The sequence below is a fragment of the Panthera uncia genome, chromosome A2 (genome assembly GCF_023721935.1).
Source record: "Panthera uncia isolate 11264 chromosome A2, Puncia_PCG_1.0, whole genome shotgun sequence".
NCBI lineage: Eukaryota > Metazoa > Chordata > Mammalia > Carnivora > Felidae > Panthera > Panthera uncia.
Window position 1 is genome coordinate 82,745,467 of NC_064816.1, and position 19,092 is coordinate 82,764,558.

The 19,092-nt window shown below is 34.8% G+C and overlaps 1 protein-coding gene across 6 annotated transcripts in view; it reads right to left on the reverse strand.

Annotated features, from left to right (window-relative positions):
* CACNA2D1 (calcium voltage-gated channel auxiliary subunit alpha2delta 1) overlaps positions 1–19,092 on the reverse strand; it is a 499,724-nt gene that overhangs the window by 37,829 nt on the left and 442,803 nt on the right. For 4 of the 6 annotated variants that reach the window (XM_049641358.1, XM_049641361.1, XM_049641363.1 and 1 more), the window contains 6 exons: positions 17,257–17,328; positions 15,857–15,928; positions 13,580–13,641; positions 9,599–9,675; positions 7,568–7,628; positions 756–853 (listed from right to left, as the gene is read on the reverse strand). In XM_049641358.1, coding sequence (XP_049497315.1) covers positions 756–853; positions 7,568–7,628; positions 9,599–9,675; positions 13,580–13,641; positions 15,857–15,928; positions 17,257–17,328 — 442 coding nt within the window. Of the gene's footprint in view, positions 1–755; positions 854–7,567; positions 7,629–7,707; positions 8,325–9,598; positions 9,676–13,579; positions 13,642–15,856; positions 15,929–17,256; positions 17,329–19,092 lie in introns of those variants that run through there. The other 2 variants (XM_049641359.1, XM_049641364.1) reach the window with 2 other exon arrangements.

Sequence of the window (19,092 nt, forward strand, 5' to 3'; positions counted from 1 at the left end):
GGTAATTTTTGCCAGGCAGTTACTTTTCCTCTCATTTCCCATTTCTGGTACATCTTTTCCTGGTAGTACTTTTTTTACAGGATATTTTTAGGAGGAAAACACAGTTAAGATTTTAAATGCTAAGAAACCATTAATCTCTAAAAAGTTTTCTACTACGAATGATGTAAATTTCTCTGAAAGAAATGTACTGGTTAAACACTAATTGTCAACATTTTTATTTATTCTAACTTATTTTACTTCATAAAGTGAAAAATGACAGAAGCATTTTTTTTACACTATAAAGTTAATGGTGATCAAAACAGAATGTCAGGATGAAAACAAACCATTGACTGACATATTTATATCTTGTTTTTATTCTCTTCATCTTAAAGCTGTTCATATAAATTGGAGGAAAGAGATAAATCTATAAATGCTGTATGCATTTCTCTATATGGCAAGAAAAATGCAATGAAAAACTTTCAAAATATCATAAAAAAATTAAGTTTCTTAAATTTGAAAGGATCAAGGGCAACGGTGCCCTATTTACACTGAAACATTTGCAGGTATCTAATACTTGGCTTTGAAAATTTGATTTTACTTCACAGTGAAAGAAACATTCTTTAATACATAAAAGGCCAAACTGTTACATTTTACCACTAAAAATTTACAAAGTAAATAAATAAGCCAGCATACCAACACACTGATCTGAACCAAGATTTGACCACTTTGGATATAACAATGGTGAAGCAATTATTATAAATTGGGTGTATACTTACAGGATGGGTTGTTTGGCGTTTTTCTGTCAATAAACTCATTGAAATTTAAAAGAAATTCGGTGTTATTATCTGATATCTTAAGATCATTGCAGTAATCTCTGAAAAAAAAATATTGTAGGATATTAGCTGTGAAAGTCACAACTTTTTAAAAAGTACACAGCCTTTATAGGAAGTGAAAACACTTTCTTTTACTACTTAAGTGACTCTGCAACCTGTTGAACAATACTTTGACTTAAGTAAAGGATGAGTGGTGTACCTAATATTTATTAAGGACTCGCCCTGTGAACAATAGGTGCTCAATAAAGGTTACCTTTCATTCTTAATCCACTATTCTTGCTTTATGTTGTATATTTGGAGTTTTCATATGGAAATTGAGAAATTTAAAAATATTATTCACTAAATATCAAGAAGAAACCCATTATATGTTAACATTTTTATGAGAAATTGTTGTCTTTAAAAAATAACCTAGTAAACAAAAGTGGCAACTTTCTATTTGCCTATTTGCAAATCTCTTTAATCCCTGACTTAATAGAATATAACTTCAAATGAATCTGATTTTTGGGGGCCCCTGGGTGGCTCAGTCCGTTAAGTGTCAGACTTCAGCTCAGGTCATGATCTCACCACTTGTGAGTTTGAGCCCCACGTCGGGCTCTGTGCTGACAGCTCAGAGCCTGGAGCCTGCTGGATTCTGGGTCTCGATATCTCTCTGCCCCTCCCCCACTCATACTTTGTCTCCTTCTCAAAAACAAACATTAAAAAAAAAAAAGAATCTGATTTTGTAACATCATAAACTGATTATTGGAAAATTGGCTGATCTTCCAAATGATGACACATTTCATTATAAAACTGAAAATTCCCATTCAGTAATACCATCCCTGGTCTCGAACTCTTGGGAAACATTAGTTACAGAATCCCCAAATTCTTAATTTTGTTGCAAAGCGCAGATTTTGTCATTAGCAACAGTCCATTGTTGTCTTTAAAGTGAAAGCCTTAGGTGGTTGATTATTGACAAAATGTTTATCAAATACCCAAGGCATTCTGTCAAGTAAAATATTTCATGGAAAAAGGGCAAAGAGCACCTATTTTAGCTCCTTTGATCACACAAGTACTTTTCTGTGAGACAGCCAAGCACTCGGGTATGCAGAACTTCCATTTTCATGTCACTGAATATAAAATGACATCTACTCAAGGGCAAAGGTTCAATAAAACTAATAATTTTTACTGCTTCCATCAAGGGTATTTTATAGTGAAACGGGCTTTTCCCTCACATGGGTGCCTGGCCATAAAGATTATGATGGCTACCAGCACCCTTTAGTGCCCACTGCCTTGATTTCGGCTAAGGTATCAGCTCATCACTGCTTATAGTGTCAGTGAAAATGTCAGCATGAAGAAAATGACAAACATCATTTCACAGTGCTACAAAAACACCTTTGACCTGGTGGGTTCTCTGAAAGGGCCTCTGGAACCCATGGGAGAACCATACTTTGAGAACTGCTATCCTGGTTTGGAAATCGAGAACAAATATCAAGCAACATAAATGTGAGGCTGCCATTATTATAACGAGGTTCATACAACAGATGAAAAACAGTAAAATGTCAGAACTTCAAAAACAAAAAAACCCCACCAAACTTCTCATTTCATGGAAAATTTTAGTTTAGAGGCTTGGTTTAGAAAGGATGCATGACCTTTACTCGTTTCATTATCGACAAAGCTAAAATGGACTTCTTCCCACAATTAGCATTTAATTATAGATATCACATAGTATTCTTTTTCATTCTATTTCATCTTTGAAATGCCTCTCTCATTTCTGATAAAGAGCAAAAATATTCCATGTTTTACACTTTCATCCCTTTTTTCTTAAATTATTTTTAATGTTTATTTTTGAGAGAGACAGGGTGTGAGTGGGGGAGAGGCAGAGAGAGACAAGTAGACACAGAATCTGAAGCAGGCTCCAGGCTCCGAGCTGTTAGCACTGAGCCTGACCCAGGGCTTGAACCCACAAACCGTGAGATCATGAGCTGAAGTCGATGCTTAACGGACTGAGCCATACTGGCGCCCCTGGACTTTTCATCCCTTTGACTGCATGTCTTTTAAAGATAGGAGGGGAGCCTGGGTGGCTCAGTTGGATAAGCCTCTGACTTCGGCTCAGGTCATGATCTTGCAGTTCCTGAGTTCAAGCCCCGGGACGGGCTCTGTGCTAACAGCTCGGAGCCTGGAGCCTGCTTCAGATTCTGTGTCTCCTCTTCTCTCTGCCTGTCAATAATAAATAAATGTTAAAAAATAAATTAAAAAAAAAATAAAGGTAGGAATAATGCTCCAAGAATTTATATTTTACTGAGAGGTACTGGATAGTCTTCTGAGATTGATCAGCATTTGATAATCAACACACATGCTCAGATGTTGAAAGAGCAAGGAAATTGCCTAATCTGCAAAATGGAATAATACTACTAATTTATTATAGAGTTCACTGGAGCAGTAAATATAATCATTCACGTAAAAGGCTTACTTAACATGTTAGTTGAGGTGGATATTCACTGGTTTGTCCCACAAACTCTAACATTTCTTCCCTTCTCTCATATATACTCCATCCCTAAACACACAGGCACATTCTGCTCTTTCAGTCATCCCACAAGAATGGTACATATGTGGGGCGCCTGGGTGGCTCGGTCGGTTGAGCGTCCGACTTCGGCTCAGGTCATGATCTCGCTGTCCGTGAGTTCAAGCCCCGCGTTGGGCTCTGTGCTGACAGCTCAGAGCCTGGAGCCTGTTTCGGATTCTGTGTCTCCCTCTCTCTCTGCCCCTCCCCTGTTCATGCTCTGTCTCTCTCTGTCTCAAAAATAAACGTTAAAAAAAAAAAAAAAAAAAAAAAAAAGAATGGTACATATGTTAATCCTTGCTGAAGTGAACAATCATTTTGTACAAATTGGGAACCGGAACTAAAAGATATGTTTATCTTTCCTGTGAGTACAGGGACATCTACCATATTTTCCACATTATCTAACAGTAAAGCTCAGAAAGTCAGTCTGTGTGGCCTCCTAGTCAATATTTGGGAGAGATGAATGAAGAAGCTTCCTAGAGACAAAACACAGAACTGAGATGGAATGAGAGTCTTATCAATATAGCACATCTAATTTCAAACTCTTCTTATTCTGTTCTTTTATATTCTCCTTTCTAGCTAAAACTGGTTTTAGCAGTTTAAGACGCTCAGTTACTTATCTTGACAAGTGGTAAGATTGCAGGTATTATTAATAATGATTTTTTAAATATTCTTTACATATTTATAGATTCTACAGGCACCAAATATATTTATTCAGCACCTACTCTGTGTCAGGCAATGGATGTGATGTTGGGTATTGAATAGTAGATAAGTCAAATAGATTGAGTTGTGGCTTTTTTTCGGGAAAGTAAATAACATTAAATGGGCCAGTAAAGGAAGTATAGTATTCTATAAAGCAGTCAGCAAAGATGTCTGTCTAATCCAGTGAAAATGGGTAAGGAATTCCTAGATCAAGGAGCTTTGAAGTTGGGGTTTGGGAAGGGGTGGGGTGTGTCTAAGTACAGTCCAAAACAGAAGAGAAAATTAGAGGAGAAGAGGGAAAAAAAACAGCACATGTAGGAACTCAGAGAAGTTTAGTGTGGTTGGAATTTAAAGCAGAGGTTGGCCAACTGTTTGCTGAAGGGCCAGATAATAAATGATTCAGACTCTATGGGTTATGAGATCTATACCACAACTAATCAATTCTGCCTTTGTAGTGAAAGCAGCCACAGACAATTCATCATCCAACAAGTATGGCTGTGTTCTAATAAAACTTTGTATAAAGCAGGCAGTCTATAGGCTGTAATTTGATGGCCCCGGATTTAGTAGAGTCTAAGGACCACACTGTTAACTGGGACCTAGTAAGAACAGTTTAAAGCTGTGATATAAAGTACAGATTATCACCAGGACACTACTGAGCTATTGGTTCATATTTAGCAGACAAGAAACATAATTTTATTCACATTCTAGAAACTCTCTCTAGTTACAGAAATGAGACCAGACTGGAAGGAAAGGGGGATTTGGAGAAGTGGGGAGATTAAGTAGGAAGCAGCTGCACCAGTTTAAGTAAAGAGAAAGCACTGGCCTGAATGAGAACAAAGGCAGCAGAGTTTGGCAGATATACTTGATACTGTAAAATAAATTCTGTTTGACAGGACTTGGTGACTGATTAAAAGTTAGACACAAAGGGAAGGAAGCAAAGACAAATGCTTAGGAGACACTGACTTTGAAACACATTGAAGAGATAGTCTTGTTGTCTTCCATAAACAGGAATGTCTCAAATTGTGTAGGAAGACATTGTTTGATCCTATCTTGTAATGTAATGCCAATAAACCACATATTATGTCTGTTTTGTTTCTAGGCATCATGGCCATCTTGTGGATTTCAAAAGCATTGCCCCAAACTACAGACATCGGATAGATGGGTGGTATGTCTATAGACACAGAATAAGAGACCTTAAGCTAGCACCTTCATGTAAGTGATCTGCAGAAGAAAAGAAGCTCCTTAAAGAGACTGAATATGCAGCCGAGGGAGGGAGGAAGAAAATCAGAACAGCAAGAGGAGGCAAAGAGTACTCAAGAATTGTGGGATGGGCAGTATCAAACACTGAAGGAAATGCAAGGAGGAGAATCTCATGAAGCCAAGAATATGCTTTATTAACAGAGATGTACCTTATATGTATTCCCCATTTTCAAGAAGGACCAAAAATTCAGGTATCCTTAGGATTACATAAAAATTAGTTTGAGGGGTGCCTGGGTGGCTCAGTTGGTTAAGCGTCTGATTTTGGTTCAGGTCATGATCTCATGGTTTGTGAGTTCGAGCCTGACGTCAGGCTCTGTGTTGACAGCTCAAAGTGTGGAGCCTGCTTCAGACTGTCTCTCTCCCTTTGCTCCTCCCCTGTTCTCACTCTGTCTCTCTCTTTCTCTCAAAAATAAAGAAACATTAAAATAAATCTTTAAAAATATTAGTCTGAGTTACTCTTTAATTTTATGAGCTGTCTGTGGGTTCCTACAGTAATTTCTTTAAGAAGTATAAAATGTAAGAAATTAGTAATACACAATTCTGAATCTATGTTCTTCAACAGTTTAGCCTAGATTAATAGAATTATGTTAATTTGAATATTATTTTATGTGCCTGCTACAGAGTGTGAATCAAGAACTAAGGAAAGACGAAAAACAAAGCTGGAGGCATCACAATTCTCAACTTCAAGTCATATTATAAACCTGTAGTAATCAAAACAGTATGGCACTGGCACACAGACAAATAGATCAACAGAAAAGAATAGAAAACACAGAAATAAACCCACAACTATATGGCCAATTAATCTTCAACAGAGCAGGACAGAACATCAAATGGAAACAAGACAGTCTCCTCAGCAAATGGCGTTTGGAAAACTGAACCACTTTCTTACACCATACATAAAACTAAATTTAAAAATGTATGAAAGACCTAAATGTGAGACATAAAACCATCAAAATCCTAGAAGAGAACACAGGCAGTAACCTCTTTAACATGGCCCTAGCAACTTCTTTCTAGATAGGTCTCCTGAAGCAAGGGAAACAAAAGCAAAAATAAACTACTGGGACTTCACCAAAATAAAAAGCCTCTGCACAGTGACGGGAGCAATCAACAAAACTAAAAGGTAACCTACAGAATGGGAGAAGATACAATTACTGATACAATTCAACACCTCCCAAAATGAATAATCCAGTTAAAAAATGGGCAGAAGACATGAGTAGACATTTTTTCCAAAGAAGATATTCAGATGGCCAATAGACACATGAAAAGATATTCAATATTACTCATGATCAGGGAAATGCAAATCAAAACTACAATGAGATATGACCTCACACCTGTCAGAATGGCTAAAATCAACAACAAAAGAAACAACAGGTGTTGGTGAGGATGTGGAAAAAGGGGAACCTTCTTACACTGTTGGTGGGAAAACAAATTAGTGCAGACATCTGGAAAAGAGTATGGAAGTTCCTCAAAAATTTAAAAATAGAGCTACCCTACAACCCAGCAATTGCATTACTAGTTATTTACCAAACGAATTCAAAAATACTCATTCAAAGGGATACACTCACCCCAATTTTTACTGCAGCATTATCTACAATAGTCAAATTATAGAAACAGCTGAAGTGTCCTTCGGCTGATGAATGGATGAAGAAGACGTGGTACATACAGACAACAGATTAGTCATAAAAAAGAATGAAATCTCATTTGAAACATGGATGGAGCTGAAGAGTATTATGCTAAGCAAAATAAATTCATTAGAGAAAGACAAATACCCTATGATTTCATTCTTATGTGGAATTTAAGAAACAAAGGATGAAAAAAGAGAGAGAGAAACCAACCAAGAGACTCTTAAGTATAGAGAAAAAAACTGATGGTTACTAGAAGGGAGATGGGTGGGGCAATGATTCAAATAGATGATGGGGATTACAGAGTAATCTACATCATGTACAGTGTGTTTGTGTGTGTACTCACAAATGCAAATACCCAGCTCTTCATTATTGATGGATACACTGTTATTTCTAATAAGAGCAAAGTCTACATCTGTCTTATTCACTATTGTATGCCTGAATCACAACATTGCTTAGCCTACAGTAGTTGCTTACTGAGCGAATGAATGAATAGAATGAATAGAATACTGTTGCAGTTTTAAATTATTGCTTCCCTTGGCTTCATAATTTGGCATGGGTCTGACTCAGAACTGTTACCAAAGACTTACCTATCCACACAAGGTATAGCAAATATATAAAACAAAACCAACCTTGGTGCTATGAATGTGTAGCCAGATTCTTCAAAATTATCCGGCTTCAGTGTTTCTGAATCTGCAAAGATAACATTACAGGATTAGATAAGCAATCCACAATATGCATCCTGAGTTTCTATGATAGTAGGAAGATAGTAGAATGATAACCTATTAAGGGGGGGGGGAGGTGGTGGTGAAGTACTTGTATCCTAAATTGAAACACATCAATGAATGTAAAGGTTCTCAATACTTCATAATATAATTGCAAAATACCTTTTAATTCCATAACACAAATTACACCAGTTATATCAGAAAAAAATGCTGTCTTAAAAGTTTCCCATTTACTCACCCTACAGTAACCAATCTTTTATATCAATGTTGCTTCAGAGTCATTTCATTTAAAATGTCAACATAATTTTTTTTATCAATATTATGGTAAAGAAAATGATTTCAATAAAATCATCAATGTCTTTAGTGAATTAGTAACATTTTTCATATTAGATGTAAATTAGTAAGAGGAAGCATACAAACACACAAGTATTTACTGCCTCAGAAAAAACCTGAATGTGAAATAGGTTGCATATGAAAACACAAGCATATTCTTTCCCCCTTTTTTGCCGCTAAGGTTTGAGCGATCATGGAGGAAAATCTAGCAGATGAGAAGCACAGAGGATAATATCCAATAGGAACGGAAATATCAGTGGATATGTCAAGTGTACTAAACAAAGAAATTGAGCAACAAGAAAATACTTGCCCTTCATTTTGCCCTTTTTTGCTGTGAAAATCCATCAGAAAGAGAAAGCAGGGAAACAAAAAAAAAAGAGGGTAAAGCAAAGGGGGTCACAAACAATATTTTATTCAATGACTTTCTTGAATAAAAATATTGTGCATAGATCAAAGGTTTATTTATGTACAGCTGTAGTCTGGGGAAAAAAAAGACATCTTTTGAAGACTGGAAGGTATATCCTGTCAATTACTACTAGAGCATCCTCTCTGTACTGTGGTTATTTCAAGGGTCTAGTTTGCAAAGTGTTTAGCGCGGGTGCAATACCGGTGATGTTACCCTCTATTCAGAAGCATTTACCAAACATCAAAGACCAACTAGTCATCCCGTCATTTATCAAGTGAAGTACTAGCTCATGCAAAGTTGCTGGTTGTCAAAAGACCATCATATCTATCTATCAAGTGAACGTGTAAATATAAAGGTATAAATTAGCATAACGAGGGCGAGGATTGCAGAAAACAAAAGAGAACTGACAAGGGAATGAAAGAAACAGTAGTTTACTTCAGGTCAGATGTAAAAGGTATATATACACATAATGCTTTTTTACTTATCACAACAGCAAATTTAAGTTAGTAGTAGTAAGTGATGTGCAAAGGATATGATGGTCATTTTACTTCACTAAATGTAGTTACCCCAAACAAAGATTAATAAGGACTTTAAATATGCACTAATGTTAATAGTTACTCCACATTCCAAATGATGCTTTAAAAAAATAATTCATTTGAGCTACTGAAGACATTAATTTAGATTATGAGAAGGAAGTTAATTGCCAAGCCAAAGACCAATGCAATTTCATTTATTCAAACAAAGTAGATGTGGAGCACAATATTATTCTTGCCAAATGCAAAAAAAAAAAAAAAAAAAAAAGAAAGAAAGAAAAAGAAAAAAGAATTAAAAAAAAAGATAAAGCCTTATTAGCACAGTGCCATGAGTAGAGACTATGCGATGCGAAACATTTTGCACCAGCTAGCAGACCCTCCAAATGACAGCGACAGAGGACACAGCACGGCAATGATTCTATGAGCACAAAGCAAGGCAGGGTAGGATGGTGGGGATGCCAGTGAGACTGGGTACCTGCTCATATTCTATCCACGTAGAATATTTCTTGTTCCTTGCATGTTTGGAATGGGTTAGAATCATTGCTGTAGATTTGGTAGTAACACCTACTAAAATGTATAGGCCTTGGGCATTCTAAAATCTAGACAGATTTATACATCTGATACTACGAGATAAATAGACTCTGGGGTCGCTTTCATAGTACTTACATCTGGCCTGAGTTATTGTCTCTTCTATTTTGGCTTTTATATAGTAAAAACTGTAGGTTGGTAATACCAAGGCCAAACTGCAATAGAAACAAGAGAAGCATAAACACAAACAAACAACTTAAAAAAAAAAAAAAGACACATCCAGTTAATGGAAAATCCAAAGATCTTCCTCATGGGAAAGAAGAGACATATTACTGTGACAGGAAAACGCATTCAGTAAGTAGAGTACTTAATTCGGTCTTGCCATCCAGAGTCATCCAGTTCTCTATCTCGTTGGGAATCAGAAGAGACACCAAGGAAAATAAGCTACTAAATGTGCCCATGAATTCACCGAGAAAAAGTGTGATGTGTACTGTATTTTCAGAAAAGTGTACTGAAATACTTCAAGTGTTGAAAAAGAATATTAAGGTTATGTTTAAAGAAAATAAATATTACACTAACTGCATATCCTTTCATGAAATGTGCATTATGTTAGAGTGCTCTGTAGCAAACATCCACCGTTTAACAATCATAAATGGTATTATCATTTTTACTACGCAATGCATAAACCCATCTGAAACATACCACTTTGAGGGGTGAAATACTGACCATTTAAGACTCTAGTCTTTAGGCAAATTCCCCAGTGTCTGCTGATAAGAAAATTCAGATTAATTCCTAGCACTAAGAAAGGCTGCCTGCTCATCCTATTGGTTCTTCCTACAGAATATAAAAGGGGTCAGAATATTTGCACAGTATGCAGTTTCAAATAACACAACTGCATATGTGTAATTCTTCCACCCCTGAAATGGCTAATATATTTGTGTAGGACATAACTAATGATTCCATATCCACATTTACAGTTGCGAATAACCTTTGCTATGCTTTAGTACAGAAGGAAACTTAAGAACTAAGGGTGCAAAAAAATGAAGGTACAGGAAGATTCCCTGACCTAAGTATTTTCAAAAAGTCATGCATGATTAATGTGACCAAGTGATTCATTTAGCACTCATTTTTAATACTTAATCTAAAATTTAGCAATGCACAGGAAAAGGTGTGCATTTCTAGGCTTCTGAGTATTTACATGCACTTGCAGATCTTAAGTCACTAAAGCCGCATGTTTCCCAAGCTTTTGAGAATGTGCAACTATAATCTCATTATCTGCTTTTTTTTTATGGACAGTACAGGAGAGGACAAAATATAAAATTCCAGGTTTTCCTTTTTATGAAAATATATGTTAAAAATACAAAGGGGAAAAAAAGCAAGGGTTTATTTCCTACAATTTATTTTTGCAGTCAAGATAGCAAAATGAGTGGATGCTTGTTACCTCCAATTCCCAAATCTTTCTCCTTCATTAAGTAATTCATAGACTATCCTTATGGGGAAAGGTCAGAGAAATAAAATGTTATGTAGATTTAATGAAAATCTCCCCATTCATTTTATAGGTAACTTCCTTTAAGTGGAGGGAGAGATTAAAATTAAAATAAGCAGTGAAATTAGTCTGAAAGCAAGATGACCTTTCATGATTCACTTGCCATTTATAAAATGCAGAGTAGAATTACTGAGCATTTGAAGATTGTCTCCTACAAATTCCTCTCAAGGGAAATTAGGACATTTTTATTGCTCCATCAGCATTTATTGCTAAGAGAAACTTCTAATTAAAACCGATAACGTTATATCATGTGGCTGCTGCAGTGTCACTCTCTAAGCTTGGGTTACATCTCATGTACCATAAAAATAGTGTTGAAACTCCTGAGGAACACAGGAGAAGTTTTAAAATTGACATATCAAATATACATTTTATTGGCTGCATGTCTCAGGTTGTTATTAAGAGCTACACCTCATTTTATAGAAAAATAGTTACACTTAATTTAGTTCCATCTCAAGGCAACGGTTATTTCTTCAACCTATAGCCGATAAGATCTTTACCAACATTTTGAGTCAATGATGTTGTCATATGCAGTGTTTGCTGTCTCCCTCCATATAAAATCAACAGACCAAGGCTGCTTTATTTTCTCCTAGGGATTAAAACCTAATAAAGCCAGCAGCCACCAGGTGGATGATAGAGCCCACGCAATATTTTTGTGACTCACATAAACATGGTTAACAGAGTTAAATGGAATGTAACGTACTTTTCAGCTCAATCATTTGTCTCTATGAAACTAAATTCATCATTAAAAAAAAAGCATTCTATTAGAATCATTACTTACTATATTTCAAACTGTAATACCTAAATTACAACAAAGCTTAAGAAGGCATAAATCACTACATGAAATTTGGTACTTCATTCAGTAAATCAAAACATGCCAATTTCCCCCTCCCCCTCTTTATATAGATGTTATATTTTGTTCTCCATTGTTGTTTGTGAATTTATTTGTACAGCGATTCAAGGGAAGCACTTATAATGAAAATAGACCGAATCTGGCCCAAAGACATAGATTTGGGCAGCAAATGTTTGGAAAACATGACAAAGTGGGCAAGCTGGGGCCACAGAACAGTGACTGCATGAGGAGGGTGGTGAGAGGCATGACAGGCAGGCTGTCTGGGATAGAAACATGAGGTGAGAATATCTGCCTTGGAAGTCCAGATTTAAGTTGGAGTAAAATGGGAAGAGAATAAATGTTTGTGGACAAGGAGCAACATCCTCAGAATTGGGGTATCAATCTGGCCACGTTCGGTCCCATCACGGTTTGTGGGAGGGTAAGGGTATGCGTGTAGGGGGCATTTGTGAGACTCTTACAAACACATTTAAACAAATTATAATGACAATTTAAAATACCCTCAAAGTATGATTATGACTGCCATCATTGTTGACTCATTGTCAGGGTTACAGGGATAGAGTTTTTCTAACTTAAAATTTGTTCGTGTAAGAAAAAAGGAAGAGAGCACATTCCCACACAGTGAAGAGGAGATAAACAGAAGGATCAGGTGTTAAAAAAATCATCTATCTCAACGCTATTAGAGTGTGCTCCACAGACCTGGCTCATTTGCAAACTATTCCCAGCTCAGGACCAGTTAAGTAGAGAAATTGAGAGTAAACATTTAGAAAACTTTTCAGTAATATGACAGACTAACTTTATGTCTGTAAAATCTATTAATAAAAACTTCAAGCTTGAATTTTAAAACCTTCTTAAAAGTTGACTTAGTAAATAATTTTTGTTTTGTTCTACATAAGTGTGGGTATGTCAAAAATAGCATCAGAAACCGTGATCTATGTGACTGTACAGTGAGCCAGGAATTGAAATCTTATAGGACTGAGAGGAAGATGATGTAAGATTCAGAGAGAGGGATTTTAGGGAAGAGGAAGAGAGAATGAGTAACAAGGAAATATCCATAACAACCTCAGGATTATGAGCCTGTAGGATGTAGGACCACAGGGAAAGCCATGACCTCAGAGAAGAGTTACACGAAGAAAGCGAAGGAAATGCTCAGCTAGTGAAGAATGGAGAATTTTCAAGACACTACAGGGTATTAGTCTGTCCAATTTTCCAACGCTCAGTCCATTGGTGTGATCGGGATATTACAGACTTGTCACTAGGGAAGGTAAATTACCAACTGAGCATTTTATATCAGATCATACTTTGAGGTGGTTTTATTTTTAGGTTAATTTGCAAAAGGTAAGTAATGTAAACTAACTGAATTTAAATGAGGAAATCAGCAGAAGTGATGACTACAAATGACTAGGGCATTTTGTCAACATGTATTACTGCTAACAGCAATATATACAAATAAATCAAATAGATTTATATCACATATGTGTTCATTTCCAAATTTTATATTCCTAGCTTTTTTCCATCTTTTCCATTTTGAAAAATCAGAAGCTCTAATTTTAATACATTTCTGCATTGGAAAAAATAACTTTTCTGCTTTAATTACAATGAAAATGGTTTATGAAAATGCAAGGACTTAATATTCATCTATTATGAAAATTGCTACTAAAAATAGGTGAAAGACACAGAACTGAATACTCTGGTATACGATACATATTTAAATCCAGTTAATTACCTGTAATCTGTGCCATTCACAGGAGTCCATGTATATGTCCTGTTCCCTTTGTCAATGTATCTCTAGAAAAAAAGTTTGATATGGTTATTATCACCTTATAAATTCTATGTGAGTTCATATAAAAAGCAGAACGCTAAAATCTATTTATAAATACTGTGGTCATTCCAAACCTTCCTTCACAAACGTCTGCTCTAGTCTACATTTATTTGTTCTGTTATGGGTGTGTGTGTGTGTGTGTGTGTGTGTGTGTGTGTGTGTGTAAAGCAAAATTTTAGCGCAAACATAAACATCTGCATCATAACTTTTAAAGTCTTTTTAGTGCAAAATATTAGTAATTCATGCTGAATTATAAACCTCAAAACATTGGAAACATTTTCTAAAATACAATTTTAATAATAAAATAGGACTACGATATGTTAAAGAAGCCTCAGATATTTCCATAGTAGACAGCATTTATAAGAAACTGGTAATATCAGGACAGCAATGTACTGTTTGTACATCCAAATGTATGATTAGGATATTATCATTCTTATCAAGCCATTATTACAGTATTTAGCATAAGAGACGAATTACTTAGTACCACTGAAGGTTAGAAAAAAAAATGAAATCCACCAGGGAAAGGAAGTACAGAGCAAAATAACTTGATGGATATAGAATCGTTCATAGGTCACTATGGAATACTAGTAAAGAAATTATCATTCTTTCTTCCATTAGGTATAGTGATGGCTATTACGCATCTTTACATTTGTTTTAGTTATCTCCAGCTTTATTATCCTCATCAGAACAATAATATTCACTGAAATGTTACTTGGTGTTCGGCAATACACTAATCACTTTAAAATCACTGTCAAATTTAACTGACCGCTGGACTAAATACTATTATTTTCTATAATTTATTGATGAAATAAAAGTATCTAAGTCTTAAAACTTAATTTGGGAGAATAAAGTAAATGTATAATGCCAGATTCATTTTGTAACAACCATTCATGTTGTCTCCATATATCAAATATTCCTATGATTTACTGTATGTGTGTAGAGGACAGAGGCAGGAAGAACAGGAATTATGAGGTTTTTAGACTAGTAAAATTCTTAAAAAAAAATAATGTTCACATATTTCATATTACTCATAAAAAATATGGCAAAAAATATGGCAAACTAGGAAAATATCAAGGTGACTCAAAACAAACAAAATGAATGTATAACTTGAGGATAGAATGTGTAGGTCAAAGAGTTCTCGTTGGCAGAACGACATGTGCCAACATGGAAGAGTTGGCACAATTGTTGAATGGTTTACATCTTTCCTCGAGGAGTAAGCGGGTCACGAGTATGGCTAAAGTCTAAGTAAAGAGAATCGACATTTCAACAATGACTGCAATCGATATACACCTCCTCCTGTCTTCTGGTACTGGGGACTCCTAACATTATTAAGTGAGAAAAGCCACCTGCTAATGAATGATCCCATTTGGATCCTAGCTCCACCCTAGACAAAGATCTGCTGAGGAATTCAAGAAATGTATACATTTAAAAAGGATAACAATGTGAGGAAAAGGATGTAAGTTATATACATACACTTAAATTTCCAGGCTCCAAAGCCTCTGGATTCCATATATTTTTTAAATACTCAAATATGTGAATGTCTGTGTATTTACTCCACATGTGACTGATACTGGATAGACACACTGCTCATATACATAGTTCCTCCACATCAGTATCAAACAATATGAGTTTATTACTTATTTGTACCAGTGATTTATGGGTATAGTTGGGTTATCTCTTGATTTAGTTTCAGATTTAAATGCAAGGCAATTATAAAATGCATAAATAGTGATGGAAGATACACCAAAAAAAAAAAAAGTAAATAACTAAAACACCAAACAAAATAATATATGGAACCCAACAATTAGAAGATCTGCATGTAGATATCATATAACACAGCTATTACATATTTTCTTCAATTCTGCATGATGAAATGGCTAAGAACATGGCACAACATTAAATTGTGTTCTATTTCCTAAGATGATAAAAAATGGAGACATGAAATATAATTTTCAAGAATATAGTTATTAATGTAAAACATCAAGAAACTTAAAGCAACATGCTTTAGAAAAATTAAAAAGAGTTAAAAATATTATTAAAAATACTCTTCCAGCAAAGACCTTAAAAAATGTTTACTTGAGACATCTCTGTTTTATAAATACTGCTTTAATACAAAAGACAAACTACCAATATAATTATGTACATATACGTTTTGTTTAATAAGCCTGACTTAATCTTTACCTCATCTTGAGATTTAACCAGAGTTCTGAATGTTTTTTCTCCACTTTCTCCATCGATCATTTTATTTCGAATCTAAGGGAAGATGAAAGAATCACTTTATTGCACGTATTCAAGTGACTACCATAATACGATTATTAAAGTATCGATATTTAAAGGTTTATACCTTATTTTACAAGAGACTGAATAAAAATAGGCTGGTTGTACCAGTAGTTGTAGTTTTCTCTGGGAATATTCTTTTAAAAAGTTACCACATTCTTTTAAGTTACCACGTTACAGTCATTTTACATATTTTAAAATAATAAAGGTATCCTTAATTATCTTCAGCCACCCCTTAATTTTTAAAATACAACTAATGAAAGAATAGTCGATTACTTTATGAGACTGATTGTGAGATGTAATAGGTTAAATGATATTATTAAAGTCACTCAGCGACATCAGAGTCCCAAGGACCATGCTCTTTATTATTACATGATCCTGTTCTATCACCTGAAAACACTTTAAAACATTCATTAATCACCTAAGACATCCCAGCACTATGTCTTCGTCTTGGGTAATAATAACGAATAATTACATTCTATTGTTCTACAATGAGGGAGTCAATGTGTAAAACGCGTAAAGCAAGTGCCTATCAAAACACACCATGACAAATTCTCAAAGAAATATGGTGGCCTTTGCATAGATGAGAGGAGAAGTTAATCCATATAAAAGAATCTTAAAAATCTTTGCTCTGAAGTGCAAAAGCCGGATCCAAATGCTGGTCCTGCTACTTACTGGCTGATTAATGAGACAAGCTGTTTAACCTCTCTGGACCTAAAATCTACCCTCAGTTCAACAAATAAAGATAATATAATAATAGTATCTATTTCAAAGGCTGTTGAGAATCCATGACTGACACTTAATAAATATTATTATTAGTTATCGTTATTATTAAGGAAGACCCTCTCAGAGGAAATGGCATGCAGTTTTAGTTTTGAAATAAAATAGAAATGTTTCTGGGTTAAGTATACAAAGACAAACATGGCTGCTTTGCCCTTCACATTGCTCACTGGGTGGCTGGATGGTTAGATTCCCTCCAACTTTTCTTTTAGCTCTGTAGCAATGTCCTCCATCTCTGCGTTGTTTATTGCAATTTGTAAGTTACATTTGTATTGAAATACTTAAAATACCTCTAACTATGGGATAAGAAAGAAAGAAACTAATGTCACACCCAACTAAAAATACTCATTCCTTTTCATACGATCATTTGTATAAGAGAGCCCAACCCTAGAAATTTTAAAGACAAACAACATTCACCATTGTGTGGACAGGATCTAGGAGAGAAGATAACACAATGACGCTGCTCAACAGATACTGTGGAATGAGTGAACCCCAGGATCTGACCTGATCAGGCACACACTCACCTCCACCTTAATGTCATTCTCTAATTCTGCATCAAGGAAATCCAAAGTTACTGGCTCCTGAGATTTAGGGTTCTACAGAGAAAATAATAATAATTAAGCATATAGGACATTGAAAACTGATGTTGTATGTAAACAGTTCAATGTATATTCAAACACAAAAATAATTACATAGAAGTTACTTACCTAAGGTGTATTAAACGGCTGACAAAACAGTTATACAAAGATATATTGTTTTGCATACATGTATTTTAAGATAACAATAGAGTAGGGACTTGAGCTTTCTGTGAAGCAAGAAAATTTTAATTTGCCACCAACTGAAGACAGTCTCATTTCGAGTGGTATGTTAGATACTACATTTATAATTACAAGTTCCGTGTGAATATGACAATCAAAGATCTACTTGAAACTTTTTTCCTTTAATTAGGATGGGAAAGGAACAAAATGAAGCCACGTGGATAACATATTTGGCAATAAAACAAAGGTAACATCTAAGTGATACACATTTCTTTACTTGTGTTCTATAAAAAGTAAGAAATGAGGGAAAATGTTTTAAAAACTAACTTTGGGGGCGCCTGGGTGGCTCAGTCGGTTGAGCATCCAACTTCGGCTCAGGTCATGATCTCACAGCTCGTGAGTTCGAGCCCCGCGTCGGGCTCTGTGCTGACAGCCCAGAGCCTGGAGCCTGCTTCTGCTTCTGTGTCTCCCTCTCTCTCTGCCCCTAACCCACTCACATTCTGTCTCTGTCTCTTTCAAAAATAAATAAACATTTAAAAAAAACAAAAACAAAAAAAACCCTAACTTTGAATTTGCTAAGTAAAACTCTTCTAAACATACTCTTCTTAAGATGCATAAAGATGCAAGTTTGCTTTATATATTTGAATCTTAGAAATTTTACATTTGAATTTAATAAATTAAGTAAATTTTATAAGATAAAATACGTGGTCAAGTCATAAGGACTTTAATAAAGATTACCTATTGTAATTAAAATCTAACTAGAATATTAATCCTTGGGTTCACTAGATAAGGTTTTCTGCTTTAATGTCTCCTACTGCTGCTTCTTGCTGGTGTGAATAAGTAAAATTAACTGTGGAATAAGGCATACTCTTTATTTCTATAACTATGTCAAATAAAACTGTTAGCTTGGCAAGTTTACCTCATATGACATTTAAAAATTTTCTCAATCATAAAATGAAGACTTATTTAACTATTTGATACAAAAATACACTGATTATTTTATAACAATGCTAAGAATGTAATGTGCCATAATAGATTATCAAAGTTTGTTCAAATAATCAAATCATAATAGGTGTCGATAATTTTACAACTAAATGATTTTAGAAACTGGATTTTTAATTTGGACTAAAATAAATACCACCAAAATGTGATAATTAATTAGATAGAAGTAATAAATACAAATTATGCTGTATTAGTGCAAGGTCACTGGAATTTTAGTGATTTCAGATTCACAGGCTCTTCCAAAATACATTCAGATTATCACTATTTTATTTATTTTTTATTTTTTTTGGACCACCGATTGAACGAGATTATCACTATTTTAATTAAACACTGTTTGGACTGACTACCCAAAATAATAACAATAATTAAAATAAATTAAATAAACACTAACTTCAAATGCTGAATGACATTATATATGGCATGTATTTATTTTATAATTATTACAAAAATGCTTTCTTTCAAGATATAACTCCATTTAAATGATGACAGTTTATGATTCCTATGGGTTTTGATGAATTGATATTCTTAAAGGCAAATTAAAAAAATAATCTCAACTGTGTCTCGTGCTTTTATTTAAAAAATATTCACTGCTCATAAGCT